The 25309-nt window shown below is 33.8% G+C and overlaps 1 protein-coding gene across 1 annotated transcript in view; it reads left to right on the plus strand.

Annotated features, from left to right (window-relative positions):
• FER (FER tyrosine kinase) overlaps nt 1-25309 on the plus strand; it is a 414556-nt gene that overhangs the window by 135250 nt on the left and 253997 nt on the right. The window contains exons 10-11 of the mRNA XM_049648899.1: nt 12915-13013; nt 23628-23831. Of these exons, the coding sequence (XP_049504856.1) occupies nt 12915-13013; nt 23628-23831 (303 nt within the window). The remainder of the gene's footprint in view (nt 1-12914; nt 13014-23627; nt 23832-25309) is intronic.

Raw genomic sequence — 25309 nt, forward strand, 5'->3', positions numbered from 1 at the left:
AATCTGAATCTGAATCTGAGTCTGAGTCTGAGTCTGAATCTGAATCTGAGTCTGAATCTGAATCTCTAGCCTCTGATCCCAGCTGCCAGTTTGTAAAAAAGAGGACAGCGGACATGATGGACTGTCCTATGGTACAAAATCATCAAAATCCAGGCTGTGGCAAACTATGTCAAGTGGCTGAGTTTTTAAACAGCTAAATTATAAGGAAAATCTAGGAATCTAGGGCTAGAGACTGAAATTACAGATTAAAAAATGCTTAAGGATACATTAAATAAATTTTGACGTGACCAAAACTAAACTATAGTTTATAGGGATATATCCTAGAGACTAAAAATAATGCATACAGTAAGTGATTACTGTAGAGGTCATGATAATGGTTTCTTTGGAGGAATAGCTATAAGTGATTGTGATTAGAACTGGTCACATGGAGGCCTTCTGCAGTATTTGGTAAAGTTCTATGTCTCAGGCTTGTTGGTAATTACAGAGTAGTTACCTTAAGTTGCATTTTCTTGTTTGATTTTCCATATCTGCTTTTATAATAAAAAGGCTAAGATAATTTAAATATCCTAATTAGACTATTTGGAAATGGTTCTCTTCTCTATCCACGAAATTTAACTTATGGAGTATGTTTGATTTGGGAGACTGGTTCATTGATTCCTGTGTATATGTGTGTATACATGTGTTGTATGTTTGTGTACAGTGTGTGTATGTGTGCGTGTGTATACTATATGACAGAAACTGTTCTGGCTATCTGTTGCTATGTAACAGATCACTGCAAAACTTAGAGACTTAAGATAATAATACTCATTTAATTTTCTCATTAATTTCCATTTGTGAAGAGTTCCATGCAGAAGGCTTATCCCACCTCTGTGTGTTGTCAGCTGAAACAGCTGGAATAGAGGCCTTAGGATCTACCTCCATTATGGTTCACTCACATGATGGCAGTTTTGATGTTGGTGGCTAAGAGCCCATCTAAGCTCTGTTCATCTCCTTGGATTGCCTGAGCTTTCTTATAGCTAGGGTGGCTGGGTCTAAGAATGTGTCCCAAGAGAACCAGGAGGAAGCTGATTTTATGACCTAGCTTTGGAAGTCATGTAGTGTCACTTCTACCACAGTGACATGACTGCCCAAATTCAACTGTGGAAAACAGACCCTACTTCTCAATGGAAGGAGTGTCAAAGTCTTTATTGCAAGAATGTGCGTGATGGGGATATTGTTGTGATCATTTTGGAAATTGCAGTATGCCGTCCACACTGTCTTAGCTTTGTATACAAAGCTGAGTGAGATAAAGTCCTAGTCCCAAAGGTGCTCACAGTTTGGTGAAAGACAAGTTAAGAGGTAATGTTAATGACTGTGATAAGTTCTATAAGAGTAAATGCTGGGTGCTCTCAGAATACATAAGAAGGGTTCCCTAGATTTAAGGTGCCAGATCTCAGGGTGGAATTTTGGATGTCTGTTTTGGGTCTTAAAAGTGGGTAAGAGGTGTCCAGCTCCCCCTTCCCCCACCAAGAAGAAAGTGGAACAGTATTTTAGGAAAGGGAATAAACATATATTGTTCAGGGGAGTGAAAATACTGTGCATTCTAAATCTTCAGTATTTATGTATGACTGGATTATAGGCATGGAAGGTGGAAGGTGAGAGAGGGTGCTCTGGTGTATGTTTCCCTTTGGTGTATGTTTTGTTTTGTTTTGTTTTGTTTTATTTTGTTTCTTAATGAGAAGGAAATTATAGATTCCTTTCTCAAAATTAATTTTTTTTTGGTGAGATGACACTTTTTCTTTATTTATTCAGGATTATTGTTTAATAAGATTCATCTTTTATTGAACTGTTTCTCTTGGTATTATTTCAAATGAAAATATTGTGTATCTGTCAATTATATAGATATTAAACTACAGTTTGAGTAGTGCTGATAAAAGATCAGGATTTTACTTGAAATAAACTATAGTTATGCAAAGGATTTCTGATTAGAAATAATACAAATAATACAAATATAATGCAATTGTGTAATTTCAATGACTGAGACTGTGGCTAGAGAAATCATTGATATTTTTTCCTTACACTGAAAATTAGAAAAAGGAATGCCTGTCTTCTTCCAGCATCACATCAGTTAGAGTTCTTTGCATTCTTTGCATTTTAAGTGGTAATGTGAATTTATCATGAATTAAGGAGGTTTAAAATACTCTCTAAGGAGTGAATTTTGACTACTGAAAAACTCTTGTTGATTATGGCTAAATGGTATTGTGGGGCTTTGGAAGAATTTTTGCACTGTCTAACGCCGTGAAAGCATGTCTTAGAATCAAATGCCCTACACCTATAGAGTTTTATTCAAATTCTCATGGGTATGTAAAAAAAAAAAAAAAAAAAATCCGCTGAGCTTGCTGTGGGCTTTCGGGCCTAGCAGCTAGTGTTAAATAGGCCTAGATTGGCTCTGAACAGCTTTCTCTTTTTCTTGCCTATCCTAGAAATTGTGAATTCATCTGATTACAAGAAGACATGACAAATATTTGTAGCAGCTTTCCTCTTCCTTTATAGGAAAGTTTCTTCTCCCTAACCTATTCTGGATCTCAGATAAAACACATTGCAGCTGCTCATAAGGTGGGAAATTAATGCTTGGCAGGGAAAGAATATTTACAGTATATCTTGAAATAGGACAGCTAGCCTGACAAAGGACTAAAGATAGTGAAAAATAATTATGGTTCCTTTAAAAGTTACACTCTATAAGATATGTAGGTCATGTGAACATGGGGAAATTTAGTTAAGACATGCCTAAGAATATGTACTCCCTTTGGCCATTCTTTTAATAAAATAGAGCCTCTCCATATTCAGCGCTGCCACTTTTAATTCAACAAATCAGTTTTTTACTCTAATTACAGCTTGAGTCAGAAAATATATAATCAGCGCCAAAAAGAATGGTGTGGGGTTGAACACTCAACAGGAATAAAAAGTTAAGCACCATTCATAACTTTTCATGTACTTTATTAGAATCTTCACAAGGTTTTGCTTTAAATGAGTTAGCCACAGGAAACCTTTCTAGAGAGGCCTTATTTGGGGATTTAGTCAGCGCCATAGTCAGAGCTTTATAGAACCTTTGCCTCAAGCTGATGGGTGAAAATGAGATTTGTTATTTTTTTTTCTATGAGCATTTCAAATAGGTATAGATTGCAATATTCTTTTCTGTAAGGGTAGAGATCGCCAAAACTAGTTATAAAATCAATGGGGAACTTAGTAGCAGCAAAGATATTTAGTGAATGTTCAAATTCTCAGTCTTTAAACTTTTTCTTCAATGTAATGATTCTGCTTAATAAAAAATACCATTTTAAATAATAATGGCCATTTTTGTACATTTAATAATTTTGTGAAACCTTTGATATAGTTATGTGCTGAGTACCCATTTTTAACTTTCAGATGAAAAATTGTGCTTTGGATCAAGACACTTAATCAAAAATATTCTTGATTTCAAGTATGATATTTGGAATTATGCCTGACTACTCGAGGCCATTAGTTTAGTATGCTATTCATTTTTGTTGATTCTACACTACTTATTGCTCGTTGATGAAATAGTTAATGAGCTTCTGAAAATACCAGTATATCCAGTGGGTGCTTTATTAGCTTAAGCAGATTAGAACCTATTATATAAGGAATAGAGACCCGGTACTGAGCTTTTTAGCATAGATTTCCAGCATATTGATAAATAGTAACTAGTGGACGTAGTATTTAACTTTAATTGGCAAATTATGATTAAATAATACATTTTTATTTCTGGATACATATTATGCCATTCCTTAACCTGTTTTTAATAAGTTAAATGTTCCTTATACCAAAATTTTGAGCTATTTGTGAACACAGCTAGTTTCTAAATCAAAATCACTGGAAGAGTCCATTTTTTAAAAAAATGTTAAAAGGAAAAATATTTCAACTCCTAAGATAGTCTTCTGTTGTTTTTGAGGGTTTCCCAAAATTCAAACAGACATACCTGCAGATTTCTTAAAGTCAATATGAGTTAGAATTTTATGTATAATTGGAATGCCTGGTTAATTTCAGCCTGTCAATTTTGTTTTTCTCCTAAGAGGCCTTTGAGGTTCTTTAGCACAAAAGAGTAGTTCAAGTAAACCTACTCTTTTATTTATTTATTAAATGATGTCTGATAGCTAATGTCTTGCTTCAATGTCATTAATATGTAGCATTTATTTAATGTTTAGATAATTTTAATAAAAAAGTGATAACATCTTCTGTCCTCTTGGAGTTTATATTGTGAGTGTGAGGTTGGGCTTCCAGATGCTGGCTTGTATAACAGAATGATTAATACCATTCCTTGAAATGAGAGACTCCCAAAAAAGGGCAGCTTGGAAGTTTTCAGTTCAGTATGAAATATGTTGACTTTTTCTGTCTTTACGGTAACCAAGTAGAGAAGTCGCATATGTACACATATATATCCTATATGTATGTATATGTACATATATATACCTATGTATATAAGTATGTACCTGTGTATATTAGTATATATAGGATGTATATATATACACACACACGCATATATAGGATTGTAGCTCAATGGTAAAGTCTCATTTGGAGATTTAAATTCTGAGTGGGCTTGGCTTAGGTGGTAATTGAAGTTGGGACATTTAAAATGTTACCTAGGGAGGAAGTATAGAGCGAGGAGAGAGGATACCAGAAGCCAGTGGATCTTGAAAGCACATGACCATGTTTTGCCTGTAGGGGGAGAGTGGGTCAGGGCAATAAATGTTTCATGTAAGAGGAGTATATGGTCAATAGAGGAGAATTATTCCATGAGGTCAAGTACAATAGTAAGAAATGTCCTTTGTCAGATTAGTAAAATGAAGTTTGTTGGGTTTCTTAAAAGCATGTGCTTTGCTTGAGTGATGAGATGAAAGCGAAATGGGAGCTGATTGAGGAATGAGTGGGAGGAGAGAAAAGTGGAGACAGGAAGCATAGATAACTCTTTTAGGAATTTTGTTTATGGACAATAAGCAGTAGCAGGAGGAGGGTGTGTGCTGAAGAGAGCAGTTCCCTTCCTCTTTTCATCCTTCCTTCTCTACCCTTCTCCATCCTTTCTCCCTTACTGCTTCTCCTTTTTTTTCCTCTGAGAACAATTTAAACATGTATAAAAGCTGATGGAATAGGAAAAAAAAAACAAGTTTTCAGAGAAAAAGAGATCTGTTAGGTTCTTGTAATGTTTAATGTTCTTGGGAGAGCAGGAGGGGATGAGATACAAAGTAGTAGTAGAGAGGTCAGCCACAAATGAGAGACAGCTCCATATTTCCAAATGGGGAAAGAGATTAGAAGGGAAGAGAAGTAATAGATCTGTAGATCTGAAAAGGCAAGATGAAGGGATTTCTGACTTGTAGTTTCTTTCTAAAGAAGCTGGAGGGGGTAGAATGGGGCAGTTTTAGGCACAAGAAGAGTGGGAAAGGTTTGACAATAACAGTGGGAGAGTAAGAAGTGAGTTGGCCAGAGAAATGTAGAGGTACTGTCAGATATTTGGTACCCATTAGAAAGTAATAATCATGTGGTTCTCTCCAGCTGTGATGAATTTCTTGAGTGCATGCTCAGAGAGAGCAGATGTTTGGATCTATCCAACTATCCAGGTTTGGGGTTTGTTACATGGGTGCAACTAAGAGATAGAATAGCACAGGATTTAGAGTATTGGCAAGAGCATCACTGAAATGATACATTATGGCATCTCAGATAAAGAGAGAAGAAAGGAGAAGGTGATTGATTGGGAGAAACAAGAAGACTCAAAGCTTTAGGGTCCAGTGAGGTTGAAAAATGGTGATAGTGGTACTGGTTGAAAGCAAACTAATGGGGTAAGAGATTGTGACCAGAAAGAGAGGCACTTTCATTAGTTAATTTGGAGCTGTTACATGTGATGATAATATCCAAGAAGCCATGAGTGATGTAAAGTAGAAGAATATGTTTCCCCTTCTAACCCCACAGAATGAAAGCTTTGTGATAACGTTTCTTGAAAATGAATTTTTCAGAGTAATATTTCTTTCCCAAAAAGAGTACATGTACTAATGTGTGACTAGGGCTCTGAGACATACTGCATCTAAGAAACCTATTTAAATTTGATTAATAGAGCAGTTCTAAAATTTATGGGACTACTGAACCTTTTGTGGTATAACATCTGTTAATCATCCAAACAAGGGTTTTTCCAAACATGTTGAGCAATTATTTTGAATTTCATGTGCTGAAACTGTTAAATTAAAAGGAATAAACAAAAGTAATTATCACAACAAAATACAACATAACACAATAAGCGTTTTTTACAAAGAATTTATAATTATGTTAGTGTATTTCAAGGTTTGTTTTTCTATTAAAAGTAAATATATGCCCAAAACATAGAAAGGTAAGTTAGTGTATTGTTTTGTTAGTGACAGTTGTGACTTTTATAATTGTTTATTGGAAATCTTTAATTGCTAGTAGATAGTCTAGGAAACTCTGCTATAGTGGTTCCATGTAATAGTCAATCAAGGCAGTATAGTTAAAGCACAGAAGAGAGTTTATCTACTCATGTACCTGGATAGATCCAGAGATTCCAACCACGTCATCAAGAATTTGTCTGTCATCATTTCCTCAGCTCCACCCTCTGTTGTACTGACCTCATTCTCAGGCAGTCGTTCCAATAGTCCTATAGTGTGGCAGCTTCTCTCAGAGGGCTGAGGGTGAGACAAGTGCCTGATACCCAATGGACTTCTAACACAGATCTCTCGCTTGGATTTTATTTGCTGGTAATAGATGTGCAATATTATAAGCACCACATTCCTGTCTTTAAAATTTATTATATTCTGTTTTTTTAAATTAAATTTTGGGATTTCTTTTTTAGGTCCCACAGTTTCTGTTTCTAATAAATAAAATCTTGACTGAGGCCTTAAAACTCCTAACCATTCCCAGTTACTACTTCCAGTAACAAAAGGCTCTCTGAACTGAGAGCAGGATTACTGATGCGTGTGCACGTATGAGATACGAAAAAGTGAAACCATTTAGGGAACTTTTTAGATGAAGTTGGAAACTTAAAACATAGTTTATACAAAACTGAAGTATATATATAGTAGACTTTATAATATCCAACGAAGGTCTTCTGCTCCAAATACAAAACCAGTCTAACTCATCTTCCCTATTCCCCAAAAGCAATAAACAAAAGAAAACCAACCAAACCAAAATAATAAGAATGAATACTTTTTAGTTGACTGGAGTTTAAGCCTTCAAATGATCTTCTGAGGAGTATAGACTCGAACTCTGAAGGCCTTTTGTGGTAATTGACTACCTTGGAAAACGGTAGTTGGACACAAGTCTCTGTAACTTTTGATGAATGAATGGCTTTTTTCTTTGTGGTACTGAAGATCCTTGACTTGTATCTTTGTACATTTTCTTGGTTTGTGAATAAAGGCTGATAAAAAGATGACTAATAGATTACTTGTCTTATAAAATGCATAGGAATTTCTGTATCCAGTTTGGATATGGAAAGTCACAGGAGACCATATGTAAGGGCTGTAAGGTATCTTCTTAGATACATACAGTAGTGGGTGTGAAGCAAAGAGAACTCTCTAGCACTCCCCCAATACTCCCCCAAAGAAACTGCAAAGCTTGGAGAGATCATCTATAGTTCCTAAAGCTGGTGGATTGACTTTGAAGCTTAATCAGGATACTGGAATCTTGTCAGGGCTTAGATTCCATTCCTAGCTGAAGGGAAATTCCTGATCTAGCTCTCAGAATGTTTGAAGCTGGTGGTGAACTGATTCAAACTAAATTGCAACAAAGGCCAGACCCAGCTTGTTACCTATAGCCCCAACCTAGCAGCGTGACAGAAAAGGGAGCATATGCTCGTCTTTCTTGAGGTAAATATTATTGGATTCAGATTCTGCTGTTCTTTTATACAAACCATTCAGCACACAATCACAAAGTATGTAACACTAAAAAGAGAAAGAGAAATAAGAAATGTGACTCACAGCTAAGAAAAGAAACAGAGGCAGGTGGCCTCGTTATTGGAATTATCAATGTCTTTAGTATAGCTATTTTTAAAATGCTAAGGGATCTAGTAGAAAACATGGGCAACGTGTGTGAAAGATGGGGGTATCACAGCAGTGATTTTGATGCTATAAAAATGGAAATTCTGGAAATGAAAAATATATTAGAACTAAGGGATTTATTAAATGGAATCAGTACTAGATCACTGAGATGTGAATACAGGTTGATAGAAAGTATCCAAATTAGAACAAAAAGGTAAAGAAAAACAGTATTTGAGATCACGAGGTGATACGTGAACGAACATACATCTAAGGAGAGGAGAGAAAGAGACAGGAGTAAAAAACATATCTGAAGAGACATTGGTCAAGTTGGTAAATAGAGTGGTGAGCTCGGGAGTTTGTGCAAGTGTGGCTGGAGTTGGCAAAGTGCCTCGATTTCTAGACACAGGAACCTCTAATGAAATAGTACTTTTGCTCTCATTTTAATGCATTCTTTGTCTTACTCTTTTAAGCAAAGAAGATACATGTCTTGCTTTATTATGTCCCATACTTGTTTTACAGGCAGAACCTCAGTTAAGATGAGTCTAGCCTCTTGCTTGGGTCTTGCTTGGGTCTTGTTTCCCTAGAGACATCATCTTAGTTAAGAGATATACAGTCAAGAAAGCAAGAAGAACAATATGACATTTTACACCCTCAGTTTCAGTGAACTCTATTATTTTATAAATTTTCTTAGCATTGTTATTTTAAGACAAAATCTTAATAATCATTCAAATGTTCGTTTTGCACATTTGGTTTCCAATTTCATTATTTCAGAATATGAAAATGGTTGGCTTAGCAAGCAGTCTTTCTTTCTTTTAATAAATATTCTTAATATGCAAGCATCAAAGAAAAACAGCATGACAAACTAGGTTACTAGGCAGTGAATGCTTCTAAATGATTTGTCTTCAGTCAGACCCCAATTGCTAAAATAAATCATTTACAAACTGTTTCAGTACTTAAATTTTATATCCTGATGGGAATAAAAACTCTGTATTCTTCCTTCTCCCTAGCAAATCAACACCTGCAAAAGACTAAGTTATTTGTTTATTTATAAATGCATTCCTTTTTATGAAGGACATATCGATACTTGCAGTATTTCATTTACATTATGGAGTCATTTATCAACAGACTAGAAGTTCTTTCAGGAGACAATCTTCTCTGGGGTCATAATTTTCCTGTAGTTATTTCTCACAAAATCCCTCCAAATTTCATGGCTGCTTTGCATAAGTAGTCTCAAAGATATTTGGCACTCAGCCTGGAGCTTAGCATGAATGTTATCTTTTTCTTGATCCTTATTGCCTCCTGATTTGAATATGTATCTGACTGTTCCTATAGGGCCAAATAATTACTTTCATTGTTCCTTCTAAGAATGTTATTAGATTGGCATTATTTACAGAAGCCTGTGAGAAATAATATTTGGTTATTATTTTAATGACGCATTATTAGCATAAAACACGTCCCTGTGGCATGTTTCACGTTTTCAGAGGTCAAGTTTGAGGACGCCTCAGGGAGAATGTGACTTAAGGCTCTAAGGGAGGTAACTCTGGTAACTAGCCAGCCTGATACATGGAAGTCTTCTTTGGGAATTTTGCCAGTGATCAATGCAATACACATGAGTGGGGAGTTGAATAATGGTCCCAGAAATTTTGAAATGAAGACTTTATCTAGTCCAGTGTACTGTGTGCTGATATAGAAACTGAGAGCCTATGTAGTGAAGTAATTTTCCCACATTCATACTCTTTATTCCTTCTGATATCAAAACCTTATTCTTTGTACCTTAGAGCTTCCTTTAGGAGCCTTGCTCTGAGAACTCTTAACCTGCTTTTTGGTTCAAGTCGTTAATTTGTAACTTGCTACGCCATGTACATATGTTGTCATTTGGTAGAGCTGCTGATTTTTGCCAGTTACTCCAATCAGCAAAGTCTTGATTCTTGCCTTTTCTATCTTTGCTTGTGCTTCAGTAAGCAGAGGATGATGGAGGTAACCTGAGAGCCTGCTTTTTATTGCAGTTTGGGATTTTTAGTGAAGAATAATTTCAAAACCTGATAGGTATAGTTTTACTTGAACTGTAAGTAGTTTAGGTATTGTTTCTTAGAGTTATTTTTTTATAAATAGATAATAGGGAAACTTTTAATTATTATGAAACACTTTCATATATATATGGAGAGAGAGAGACTGCGGGAGACAGAAATTGTGAGACCCTTCAGTTAATTTTAAAATAATGAAAATGAAAAACTATTTTTGAGTGAGATGTGAAACTGATACCTCATCTAGAACTTTTTTTTCAAGATAGGTTTACAGCTACACTTATGACATTTTTCTGGGCATCTCATCAGAATATTATTTCATGATATCGCCCCTCATATCCCCCCCCCCTTCACTGACCCCCAGCTCCCTCCACTGTGAGGGGCCATCCTGTTGCTGGAGCTAATGCTTGTGTTTATTATCTGGAGAAAGTTCTTTACCTTGTCATAGCTTGAGGTGGGCAAAAGGAGTGCATCAATGCCAGCCCTAGCAGGCCTATAGGTAGTATTAGTCACTGTATCCGTGGTAATTGAAGGGAAGATTTTCAGTGTTAATTTCTGAAGTAGCCTTGTAATTCACTGATATAAAAATCAACTGTTAGTGAATTCAGCACATTCTGAGGTATTATGTGACCATAATTTAAAGTTGATATATAATGCTATGTAGACCAACTTTAGCAAGTGAGTTTCACGTTTTATTTGTGGAAATTTGGGCACCAAGTGAGCTGACACTGGTTAAAGTTTTGTGTAAACTTTATTTGTATTTAATTTTTCCTGTAAGAGAACTTAAGGTCTACTTATTGTTTGTGATAATACATTTTTTAGATCAACCTATTTAAAGAGTGCCTTTATTTTTTTTAAGTTTATTTATGTATTTTGAGAGAGAGAGCATGGAGGAGAAGGAGAGAGAGGGAGAGGGAGAGGATCCCAAGCAGGCTCTATACTCTCAGTGCAGAGACCGATGTGGGGCTTGAACTCATGCACTGTGAGATCATGACCAGAGCCAAAACCAAGAGTTGGATGCTCAACCAACTGAGGCACCCAGGCATCCTTAAAGAGTACCTTTGAATGAAAGGATGTATATTTTTTTATTAGTTGTATCCCTTTGACCACACAATAGATTATGCTTTACCACTTAATACAAAAGAAGCAGGTTTTGAAGTGTTCTTTACCCCAACCTGAACCTATCCGTTAAATTTATCTGGTGTTGGTTTCTTAAGAATATGATTTCTTTTTTAATATTAACAAAAGGTTTTTTGGGGAAATGGTTATCTTTCCTGTCATAAGATTTGATGCCAAGATGTAGCTTGAGGAGAATTACTGTTGTTGTTTCCGTGCATATTATTAAATCATATACAAATAAAATGCTTTCTAATAAGTAAAGATCTCTCCTGAATTTTTGACTTTTCTGCATAACCTCTCATGTGCTTTTCAGTTCTTATGGTTCTTGTAGAAATTCCCCACTTGAGCTGGAGAGTAGAAAACCATAGCCACTACAGTACTTTTCAGTATGTGTGCTATATATAATTATATCACTCTATGAAAACACATTATATTATACATTATACTATAAATATAAATATGGGTAAACATATTACATACTTTAAATATATTACTACATACAAACATACTACATATACTATATACTATATATAAATATATTGCTATGTGTTATACTAGTGTTACCATTTGTAAGATTATTTTAAACGATTAATATGTGTATATTTGTAGAATGAAAAGAATATTAGTACTGCAACTATTAGAATGAAAAGTAAATGAAGTGGGAGACAGAAGTTGAGTTTCAGAAACTACCGTGTTTATCAGAGAGCATATGGCTACAGATGTCTGCATTTACTACAGAGAGACACATACCCAACATGTTAGAGACAAAAGAAACAGAAGATGTTATTTGTGGCCTGCTTTAGTTATTTTCCAGGGATGAGGAAAATTGAGCATCACAGCTGATGGAAGACATGGAAATACAGCATGTGGCAATAAGGTCTTGAGTTCTTTTGCCTGCTGCTGATTAACAGTTGAAATGTAGTCATTATTGGAAAATTGACCACCTTCCATTACAAGCCCTCACACATGCTTCTTTGTTACCTTCTGTTTTTCATTTTTGTTCTTCTTTTTCTTCTTTTCTACCCTCTTACCCAACCCTTAACTTGCATTTGTTAAATGGATCTGAAGATATGAAATTTTCAGGAAAAGTTTCCTTCAACTGTGGTGCATGATACTTGGAAATATTTATCCTAAAGCAAGTAGCAGTCTGGATTGACTTCCCTTAGTGGAGTTCTACCATTATCCCCTTCCTGTTTTACTTTTTCATCATCGTCCTTCTCCAATGATCGCGTCATCATCATCGTCATCATGGTCGTGTGAATCTTTGTGAAATTTCCTAGCTAGTTAGGCAGCCCTGGGATTCACTGTTTAAAAAAATGTGTTCAATATAGTTCTCCTCTCTTTTCCCTATTATTTTCTTTCTTGAAAATCCCTTACAACTATAGTGCCATCTGAAATCTGTGTTAGACTGGTTCCTTTTAAATTGTCTTTTTTTTTCTTCTCCTGCATGTTAATACTTGAATTTCCCATGAAATTCCCATGAATTTCCTTTGCATTTCTCATTTTCTCTCCTCTTATGAATTTTTATTTCTTTCTTACTGCTCCCCAAATCAAGACATTTCTTGAGGGACCAGGAAAGTAAGAAACTAAAGAGTTTATATGCATTTGATTATTTGTCATCTTAAATTTCAGGATTATGTTTTATTTAGTTGGAAGATGTGATAAGCGGTGGATAAATACATAAATACCCAGCATAGATGTGTGTAAACTAGTTTACTATTGCTGAAGGCTTCTCTCTTAATCTCTCCAGGAAAGAAAGGAGAGGCTCTCCAAGTTTGAGTCTATTCGTCATTCAATTGCTGGAATAATTAGGTCTCCAAAATCTGCACTGGGCTCTTCAACAGTAAGTAGGATGAACTCTATGTGCTACTGAAAATAGTCATTGTCTAGCTTCTTTCTTTTTCTTCTCTCTCTTTTTTTTTTTGGCTTCTTTCTGATAAACAGTGAATATCGTATGTAAATTTGTCCTTACAAATAGAAAACAAGGTACATTATATAGCTTTTTATATGCATATGAATCTATTCATATATGTATAGAGTAAAATTACATGTAACACTGATATGGGAGGAAAGAAATAAACTTTTATTGCAGACTTCCTGTACTACAGACAAATAATTCTAGGAAACATTTTATGTATTTTGTGGCTTTATTAGAAGAAGAGCATAGAAAATTTATTTTCCAGTGAAACATTTTTTAATGATAGGAATTATTATCTATGTATTTTTGAAAATATTAGTTTATATGCATGTTCATATTTTTAAAAACATTTTAATTTTATTCAAGTCTGTTTGAAATTTGGGTTTGGCATAACAATGTGGTGCATAGAATATTATAAATCTCTAGGTAACAACAGCCATAGGCAAACAAGATGAAGTATATTCTTTTTCCATTTATATATAAAATTTTAAAGTATTTTTCTTACTTCATTATCTTTCAAACTAAATTATCAAACTTTTTTTCCTAGCTATCCCTCATTCACAATAGAGCTTTAAGATGATGGTCTTATTGAATGATGATCAAAACAACAATATTCAGTACAAATTAATTATGTGCTTTCCCTCCCATCTTTTCCAAGTTTCTACATCATAATATCTTAATATTATTTCTTGTTCTTTAAAAGTTTAGCTGTTTAAAATAATGTGACCTGGTCTTATTTAGAAAAACAAAGTATTTCCTAACTATAGATTAGTAAAATGTCACATTTTGGATTTTATTTGCTATGATTCCTTTTGAATATGTAACACGGGTTCCCATATTTATTCCACTCAAGCAACATTCTTTTTATACACAATTAAGGCAAAGCATCGGGTATTTTAATTAAAAAGAAAGAAAATTATATTTTTATATAAAAGAGATTTTCTACTTTAGTGTTAGCCTTCAATGCTCCTATTGTCATTTCTGATATCCAGAAGTGTTCTATGGCAATAGGGAGGGGCTGTGAACTCATCAGAGCATCTTCTGTGGCATTAATAGCAAATGAAAATAAAAATAATTTTAGGGAAAAACTGCATGATAGAGTAAGTCTCTTTTAAGACCCATATCCTACTCTTGTTTTCTTAAGTTAATGATTTGCAACTTCACAGATAAATAGTAGTTCATAGGACTTAATTTATTATGATTTGATGTTCAAAATAAAGTATAGGAGACTTGATTAGGAATCTGTGGCCAATTCTGGAGACTATGAGGACAGGTTTTGATAACTTATTTGAAGAAAAGAAAGAAGAGCTCTTGAAAATAAATACTTAAAACATTTTTAAAAAAGAAAAAAAATAGTTCTTAAAAGAAAATGTTCAGATCTGTTCTTCAAAAAGAGAAAAAAAAAGGAACATCACTTCTTAAAAGGAAACGTTCAGATACCTCATTTGCACTTCATAAAATTATTTAACATGAAAATAGTTCAGTGAAACACTTGACATAGTTGTCATTGACTCACCTTCGTTTCACTTAGGTGAGTGGTCTTTTTGCCAGCAACTAGTAGCAGTTTATTGGTGAGCTAATTTGTGAAAGGTGATCCCTCTGCCCAATTTTCCTTTAGTAAACTATTTTACATGCTTGAGAAGGAAGGCTTATTATAAACTCAAGGTTATCTTCAGGGTTATTAGGTGTAAAATTAGGAGAGTGGAATTTAGAGCTTCAAGTTTTAGCTAGTGACAGAAAAATAAGAATTCTCTGATAGTGGACATGGGCGAACACTCCCAATATTTGTTCATTTGTTTTCCCCACAACCTGGGATGCCCTGGAGACAGTTGTCTAGGAATGCAGCCATGGCTTTTGAGGCTTCAAGTTACATACATCACTTTGAAGGTCATAGTTATGAGAACTTCAGCTTTTGGCTCCAGCCAGAGCCTGTTTTGATAATCAGGGTCGATTAGAGGGTGAGAGGGTTTTTTTTCTTTCGTGTATGGAAAGACGTGCTCATTTACATATAGAAACAGAAGAAATCCAGTTAGTTCAAAATGATGACGTTATATAGAGTTGGCTATCCTAAAATTACGTCAGACATAATATGCACAATCTTAATGAATTAATGGTACAAATCATAACTCTGTAATCATTGAAGGTATTTACATGTTATTTTTTCCATTTAAAAGTGGTCTTTACGTTATTCTTAAGTAAAATTACCAAATTGACAGTCACTGACATAGGTAAAAGTTTGGTGTTAACAAACTGCTGTTAGCTGAAATAAATTGAAGTGCCTTTCCCACAAAGCATGTACCTCATTCAAATACACATTGTGATCGGTTTTTCATAAATTATGAACATCCTCAAAGCTATGAAATGCACATTTCTTCTAAAAAAATGCTCTCTCTGTAACTGAGAATTCTAGAGAATGTTCACTTCCTCAGGGCCCAGTTGGTGCATCTTCAAGCTGAAGACGATCATTGCTTTATCAGCCCTTTGGTATTCCCTGATTTATTTAGTAAGCTCACGAACCAAAAAGATTGAGGCAGTCTGCGGTTTATGACGCTATTCTTCACTAGGAATAGATGTGCACAACCTTTTCTCTAAAATGTTAGTTATCTTAACATTATTTGAAGGAGGGGTTTTCCCCTCAAATACACGAGTAATTGAGGTCTTGAGTCTTAATATGAATGTGAAGGTTTCAGGTGTTAAGTGTGATAATCTATGTATTAGAGACTACTTAATCATAATTAAAATTTTTTTCTGACACAATATGGTATTTTTTAGAGTATTCTTATTTGATAAATATAAAACAGAAAGAATTTTTTATTGTTCTAAATGATTTTTTCTCTATAAAAAACTTACAAAAATTACATAGTTAAGCATATTTAAAATATTTTATAGTGGTATACATCACATAACATGAAATTCACCATTTTAAAGTGTACACTTAGTGGTTTTTAGTATACTGACTGTGTTTTGCAACTATCACTACTGTTGGCTTCCAGAACATTTCCATCTCCCTTATAGGATACTCCATACCCAATGGTAGTTAGTCTCAGTTCTCTCCTTTTCCCATTTTCTGGCAATCATTAATCCACTTTTGAAGGCTATGTCTGTTCTGGGCATTTCACATAAAGAGAATCCTATAATATGTGACCTCTTGTGTCTAGTCTTTTCCAGTTAGTATAATATTTTCAAGGTTCATCTGTGTTGTAACATGTGACAATACTTCATTCTTTTTATGACTGGATAATGTTCTGTTATATGAATTTATCACATATTGCTTATCCATTCATCAGCTGATGGAAACTTGGGTTGTTTCCACTTTTTGGCTGTTAGGAATAATGCTGTAGTGAACACTGATGTACAAGTTTTTACGTGAACATGTATTTTTCAATTCTCTCCATCATATACCTGGAAATTGCTGGGTCATATGGTGATTCCATGCTTAAGTTTTTGAAGAACCGCCCAACAGTTTTCCACAGTGGTTGCACTCTTACATTTCCACTAGCAGTATATGGATGTTCTAATTTCTCTACAATGTCATCCACACTTGTTATTTTCAATTTTTAAAATTATAGTCGTACTAGTGGATGTGAAGTGGTGTATCTTTTATTTGCATATTCCTAATGACTAAGATGTTGAACATCTTTTCACATGCTTATTAGCCACTTGTATACATTCTTCAGAGACAAGACTGTTCATTTTCTTTGAACACTTTTCAATTGGATTGCTTTTTAATTCTTGAGTTATAAGTGTTCTTTATATATTTTGCATACAAGCCCCTCATCAGATATATACTTTGCAAATGTTTTTTTCTCATTTTGCAGATTGTCTTTTTATTTTCTTGATAGTGCCTTTGACAAAAGTTTTTAATTTTAACAAAGTCCAACTTATCCATTTTTCTTTGTTGGCACATGTTTTTGATGTCATATCTAAAAAACTGTTGTCTAATCCGAGACCATACAAATTTTCACCTTTAATTTCTTATGAGTGTTTTATAGTTCTACCTTATATATATAGGTCTTTGATCCATTGTGAGGTAATTTTTGTATATGGTGCACAGCGGAGGTCCAAATCCATTCTTTTGTATGTGGGAACATTTAATTTAAAATCCTAAAAAAGTAACAACTATGAAATCACTGTTTCTTTATTCAAATTAACATATAAAAATTAGAAGTATAAAGTATAATTTTAGATAAAATAAGGAAATTAATCACATTTTACATAGGGAAATGAAATTAGTATTAATCTTTATATTATTCCCATTGGGCTTGCCATAGCTATTTATTTCAACATATTTAATAGTGTAGCTACAATGTAGAGCTTATTTGAAGACAGTCTCATGGAATAATACTTCCATCAACAGTGTTGATGGCAGGGAGAGTATAAGATAATTAGGTGATAGATGAATTTGGCTTTAATCGAATTATAGCATCTGATGGTGTATGTTTAATACTTATTGTTATGATCAGAATAGTATTTTACTATAACAGCTGCAAGAATGTGTTCTTTTTCTCAATGTGCTAAAAGCTTGAAATAACCAATCATTAGTACTTTTGGACTCTGAGAACTACTGTACATCCAGCATCTCCCCATGCTGCAGGAGGTTATAATTTTGCTTTAAGAACTATTTCTCAGAGACTGCTTCTGAAGTCAGGGCCAGAGATATTAGGATTAATTGCATAATCTGGAAGCCTACTGTAACCATGCATGTCCATTTCCATTGGAAGTGTTAGAGCCACATTATATTTAATGAGATCTGTTCTAGTCATATCAAGAATACTTCCCTTTCTCAGAGCCCTCTTTTTACTGCAGGATTTCCCTACAAGTGTTGGAGCAAACAACTTGTTCCATCTTACATCTCCTTGTGAGTACTAGTTGTATCACTGATCTGTGAAGTGTATAACGCCTTTCTAATAGTAGCACTCTCTGAAAAATGTACTTTAAAACCAGAATAAAGCACATCTTGGTCCAAATAACAGTTCTTAATAATTCAAAAGAATTATTAAATTATTCAACTCTTGCCTCCTTAATATTCATATTTTTCTATACTGTATTGGCATATATGCTATTTCAATTTTAGAATCACTTCATACTAAATTTAGAAAATAAGAACATTGGGAAATAAAGATATGCTTCCATTATATAGAATAATATAGCAAATAAGATTTTCTTGCTTGCTTCTTTTCAAAAAATTAGAAAATTATCGTTCAGCTATGTTTAAGTCATACAGCGATATAATGCTAGTAGTATTATAATGCTTAGCTACCACCATTGGCATAGGGAAATGCAGTTTTTTTTTAAGCATAACATAATAAACTGCTTGTGTTCTTTAGTGTTCTCCTTTAAGCCTAGGAGAGCAACCTTGTACTTACTTTAACAATGCATATTGTTAAATTCAGGTTAAATATTATATATTTTAAACTTTAGTTGTCTTCGTTTGCTCTTATGGTTTTAATTTATCTCCCCTCCTTGTAGTCACTCCTGTCCCCCAGACCAAGATGTAGAAAATGCGAAAAAAGGGAAAATAAAAATAAAAATTCTTGTGTTGTATCACTGCCATACATACACTGAATTCTACTGTCCAGTTAGTTATGTTTAGGAAAACTAAGTATTATTCTCAGAATTGCTAGTTTTGAATCATTATCACACATAATTTTTAAGAAAGACTTGTCAGATTTATTTTCTATAACCTATACTTTTACTGTATAGAGAGCAAATATCTGTTTTTTAAGACCTTTTTTTAAAATGCTTATTTATTTTTGAGAAAGAGGAGACAGAGTGGGAGTAAGGGAGAAACAGAGAGAGGGAGACACAGAATCTGAAGCAGTCTCCAGTCTCCAGCTGTCAGCACAGAGCCTGACACGGGGCTCAAACTCATGAACTATGAGATCATGACCTGAGCTGAAGTCGGATGCTTACCGACGGAGCCACCCAGGCACCCTCTTCTTTTATATGTTTGAGCAAATGCTTAAAGCAATGATCTGATCATGTCAGACTGATACTGTATTCTTCACAAGCAATCGCAACTTGATGATGAACATTTAAATTTCCTGAGATATGAGTTATTAGATGATCTGGTAATAGTTTTAGTTGATATGTATAACATGAAATTAGCACTGAATACAGTTAATTGACCTAAATGTGTTATTAGTGATATTGTGGCACATTGTATATATAATATTGTATGAGCTTAAGGAAAGAATATTTGTTAACGAAAAAATAAAAGTGTAGAAAACATGCAGTGAAATGATCAGATAAAAGAGGATGAATGAGAGTCATGAGTACAATTGGAAAAAGCAAATGGATAAAAATACTAAAGTGAAAAAAGAAAATGATTACTAATAAAGAGAAGAGTACAGGAACTAAAGAAGAAAAAAAAGAGCAAATCAGAAGGTATAGGAGGAAGCAGAAGCATTAAAACAAAAATGAAAGACCTTTAGAAAATATATTTTGCTAGAGATAGTGTCTCTTATGAAAGATCCAAGAAGGTGCACAAAAAGGCAATCAAGGAAATGGGAAGTTGTGGAAGTAAGGCTAATATTTGAGTTTGGCCTACTTGTCTATCTTTTTAGGTAAAGTTTTGGAAAGAATTATATTAGAATGCAAATCTGATCAGCATGTAATTCTGCCTAGTTTTGATGCTAGGCAACAGTTATATTATTAGCTAAAGACTAAACAAACTCAGGTTCTCAGAAAGTACAACAAATCAAGAAATTTGTGAGTAAGAGTTTTGTTGCTAGTTTCGTTGTGGAAGATAAACATCAGGTGAAGTACCTTTATTTTGGTTAAAGATATCAGTGCGTGAAAAAAAAGTGATAAATTCTACCTTACTGCTAAAAACATTAGAATTTGTAGAATACAGATAGACCTTAGTGCCTCATAAAGACAGAACCCTACTGTATTTAATTTACATCCTGTTTGTCTAGCCTGAGGCAATGATCATTAAGATCAAATACCTGGGCTATTTTTTATTTTTCGTTGTTTTAAGAGTTAACTCATTCAATAAATTCAAAATGGAATTATTTAGTAATTTGAAAAAAATGTGGCAAGAAGAACATTATTATTCATATTCTCATTTTATGTTTTTATTCAACTGTCAAACCCTAAATGATGTAAAATATATTTTCTACCTATGGTTACATTTTTCTTTCACTGAAAATAGCTTTTACTACCACCAGGCAGATTCCTTTTCAATAGACCTTTTCCAACCTTTTGCAACTGTTTGGTGATTCTTTTACCTCTGAGTGTATGATGTTTGATTCCTAATCTCAAGTTTTCCAGTGATAAAATTAAAAGGGTCTTTATGGAATTTTTGAGAAATGTTGAAAATCCTGAGTTACTTGGTCTCACCCCAATGTAATATTAAATTAGATTTGAAATAATTCTTTACTTAGATTATTAAATTAATGGCTAAATTTATGTAAGAATAGAAAAGGTACTTAAATATCATTTTTATAATTAAAAAATTATTAAACATTTTTATGTTTGTGTTGAAGTTTTACTTAGCTTGTTCAAGTTCCTTGAGAGGTTTACTTATATATTTTCCATGGTGTTTTACTTTAGGTTTTTTTTTTTTTTAATCATTTCTTAGGTGCCTAATTTTAATAGAATCTAGACTTTGATTTTTTTTAAGATTTTATTTTTTTTAAGTAATCTCTCCACCCCACATGGAGCTCAAACCTACAATCATGAGATCAAGCGTCACATGCTCTACCGACTGAGCCAGCCACGCACTCTTGATTTTTTTTTTAATATTTTTCTTTACTTCTCAAAAAGGAGCTCATATGGCACTGAAATGTTTGACATAAAGGCATACAAATCTTCTTTACGTACTTGAAAATTATCCCGAAATAGGATAAGAAAAAAATAGGCTCTTATTCTTTCCTCAAGAAAAAAATATTTTCATTTTCTAGTATTGACTACCCATTGCATCTTCATTTATACCAATTATTTGATTTAACTAATCCCAGTATGTTTTTACTGGACTATCCTTTAAGAACCAGGCCCAGAGAAAATAACTAAACAGCTAGCCCAATTAATCAGGAAAGATTGTCTTATCAAGTATAACTCAGTAATTGTATTAGATTAACTATAACTTTAAAAAAAGAAGCCCCCTCCTCCCCATATCTTGGGCAAAATTTTTAGATAACTTACTGACAAGGAAAAATCTTTCCCTACTGATATTTGAAGTAAAAAGCTTCATTTCCTTTGTGATGTAATTATGACAGCTCTTGGGATGTTGGATTTTGTTGCTGAAACATTCTACCTTCTATTACTAACAAGCTTGCAAAATTGTATTGGAATTTAATTAAAATCATATTAATAAAAAGATTCCTTCCAATGCTTGCAGAGAAGTCCCTGTGAAACCTGATAGACCCAGACAGGGGATGGGTGGGGGCTTTCCTACATATGTGTAGTTCACATGCACACTCACAGTTCAGCTTACATTTTATATTGTCTAGGAGCTGGGGAACACCAGCTCTTTATTTCAAAGAAACTAATAAATCCAAACAACTGGTGTATAATCCCTGTGAAATAGTAATATAAATTCTTTCCCATTCACTTCTTTTTTTTAAAGCAAACAAACAAACTTAGATGTTCTTTCAGGATGATTTTTTTTCCCCCAAAGAGATTCTTCACATTCAAATCCTTAAATGAATTTCTTGGTGTTAGCTCAGCTTTTGTGCTTCAAATGCCCTTCTGACTTAATGAATACTCCAGGCTCTGCATTTTTCCAGTTCTAAATAAATCAAAATTTGGGAGGATAAATTGAATAGGATAAGGAATGAGGCATGTGACATCCTTGTTTGCGATGCCTTTCTAATAGGTAGACCTTCTTGAAAGATAATGATAAAAACAAGTTCTTTGCAAAGAGGTGACATTGAATTTCTTGTTTTATTGATTTTTTATGAAAAAAAATTTTTGCCATGGGCAGTGCTTGGAAATATTTCTATTACAGTAAAAATGTTGGTGTTTGTTATAGTGAGATACGCTGTGATAAAATTTTGGGAAAGATATATTTAATAATTTTGGCGACCTGCTTTAAGAATGATAAACTATTAGTATCAGTATACACGAAGAGTTAATTTTGTGTGGATAATGCATTGGTCTTTAAAAGCACTGTTATCTCATAGCTGTGGCTGGTTCTTTATGTAATTTGTTCTTTAAATCCGTTTGGGGGAACACAATTAAAATTTTCTTGAAATATTATTTAATCATAATTAGTACTAAAAGAATGAGTCTTGTTTACCTTACAAAAAATGTTCATGTAAGTCATACCATGTATATATTAAAGGAATTAAGTATATCATAAGTGGAAGTAATAGAAACCAAAATGTGAACTCTTCTTTGAAGTCTCTTTGGGATTTTTCAGGGTTCTTTTTTTTTAATCATTAGGATGGGTTTTAGATCATATAAAATAGAACTTGTACCAATATCTTTTGGGCCTCTTCAGTGGTACAAAACAATGAAGACTGTCTTCAGAACTAGTTTTCATTTACCACAAAGATTCACACTTTGTCCCTATATACAGTTCATCATGTCAGCCTGAGAAACCTTATCTATGAGTATTTGCCTTTCATTTATTATTAATTCTAATTTCCAATTTATACAATTGGGGAAATTTATAAATTACTTTCTCATGAGACATTGTGCATATTGTATTCTAAGAATCCTAAGAGTTAGTGCACATTTTTGTACCTCAGCCATAGAGTACTCTTAACCATTCAGTGCAATTTAGTTCTTTGGATAATAAAAACGTACCTTTTACTTGTAACTAGAAACTGTTTCCATCTATTACCAATTAGAAAATTTCAAGGAGATATAATTAGTTCTTTAGTTATCTGTTATTCGGTATTAGCATTTGAAGCCTCCTAAAATAACAGATAATTTTGCCATGCTCATGGCGTTTCCTGCCATGCTCATGGCTAATATTCCTCCCTTGTTTTTGCCACATGTTTGTAATTTCATGTTAGTGATTTTCAATGATACTGCATCTCCTAAGGCTTTATTGGCCATTGCTCTACAGGGTCAGGACCAGACATGTGGCAGAGGTAATGGTTAAGGAAGTCAGGGGAATGAGGGCAAGAATGGGAAGGTATAACAGCAGGGCAGCATCTAATAAAGCCTTAGATATTGCTTCTAAAATATAGCATATGGGCAGTCTACCGCCCATGTCATTGAGAGTTTTCCCATAAAAATAATTAACTCAACTTTTGATTTAAATGAAAATGAAGTCATTTTGTGACAATTTTCTGATAATACCCCTTTTATCGTAATTATCTGGTTGGTAAATTTTAAATCTATGGATTTACTTTATGATATGATGAATAAGATTATAAATTCCAACACTAAATGCTAATATTGTGCTCCAGGAGATACATATCTTTTTAATTATGAGAAATTCAGATTCATTATGTGACTTTTAGTCAGTTAATTAAAAGGAGGAACATAAGTAAGAAGTATTTATAATTACTATAAATTTTACCAGCAAGAATTCCTATTTTCTCTAATTTGTTTCTTTTTTTTTTTCAATGTTTGCTCAAGTACTCTGATGCAGTCCCCATAAGTGAGAAGCCCCTGGCAGAACAGGACTGGTACCACGGTGCAATTCCCAGAATAGAAGCACAAGAACTTTTAAAACAACAAGGAGACTTCTTGGTGCGAGAAAGTCATGGGAAACCTGGTGAATATGTCCTTTCTGTATATTCTGATGGACAAAGGAGACACTTTATCATACAATTTGTTGATGTACGTTTCCAATTTAGTTTATATGTATATTTTGACATAATTCATTGCAGTAAAATTATAATAAGAGGGTGAATAGTTTGTGATAAATGCCTGTAACACTTTGTGTTTAGTATTTAGTTTTACTTTGTCTTGAATTTCTTCAATACAGTGTGCCAAAATTCACTAAAATGTTAATCTTGTTAAGGAAATATGTATTTTTAAATATTAGAAATTAAAAATAGTTGTTACACATTTAATTCATTTTTGAAGTTTATTAATTCATTTAAAGTTTATTTATTTATTTTGAGAGAAAGAGAGAGAGTGTGAGCAGGGCAAAGGCAGAGAAAGGAAGAGAGAGAATTCCAAGCAGGCTCTGCACTGTCAGCAGGGAGTCTGATGAGGGGCTTGAGCCTATGAACTGCAAGGTCATGACCTGAGGTGAAATTTACAGTTGGATACATAACAGACTGAGCCACCAAGGCATCCCTCAAACACTTCATTTATTAATTAATTCATTGTTAATTTTGTATAGTATTCAGACCTCACCTTGATAATAATATTTTCCTACTTTCATGCATCCAACCTACTGTTTCTAGTAGTATGTCATTCCTCATATCTTGGAAAGCTGTCATAATTTGTATGTGCCTTTAAGTTATGGATGTAGATAAACTTCCGTGTTAAAATCAGTGACCATGTTGGCTTTATTTATAAAATGGTATGTGAATTACAGAAGGAAAGGTTATTGGTAAACTGTAAACTAAAATTTATATGAATGTTTCCATCTATTTACTAAGCTCTAACAGCTACTATTTTAAAAATATGTCATACATGGGGCGCCTGGGTGGCGCAGTCGGTTAAGCGTCCCACTTCAGCCAGGTCACGATCTCGCGGTCTGTGAGTTCGAGCCCCGCATCAGGCTCTGGGCTGATGGCTCGGAGCCTGGAGCCTGTTTCCGATTCTGTGTCTCCCTCTCTCTCTGCCCCTCCCCCGTTCATGCTCTGTCTCTCTCTGTCCCAAAAATAAATTAAAAGAAAAAAAAATATGTCATACATTAAACAGGACTGAAATATTTCCCTTATTACCACATAGTTTAAAATGTAGGAATTTAAATTATTCTTAGAAACCAAAAGGAAAAGGTCTACTTGCAAATTATCCCTTGTCTTTAATATCACCATTTAGTTTTAAGTGACTAAAATGAATAGCATAATATATTCTAAAAATAACACATTGTTAGGTTCACATTTGAAGATTTTATTCAGCTTCCTTCTGTCACTGAAATTTTGCAAAGATCTCTGTTACACATGAGAGTGCCTGTGTTTCTGTAAATGCCTCAGGTTTTTCACTGCCTAATTTTATTTAGTTAATTCTCACTATATAATGTTGAGCTCTTAAATTAGTTGAAAAAAGAAGTTTTAAGGTGATATAGACTGGGGAGGTTTAAATTCTTTTTCAATTTGTATAGGTAAATCTTTCATGAGCTAAAATTATCTCATTTCCTT

This window comes from Panthera uncia (assembly GCF_023721935.1).
Source record: "Panthera uncia isolate 11264 chromosome A1 unlocalized genomic scaffold, Puncia_PCG_1.0 HiC_scaffold_17, whole genome shotgun sequence".
NCBI lineage: Eukaryota > Metazoa > Chordata > Mammalia > Carnivora > Felidae > Panthera > Panthera uncia.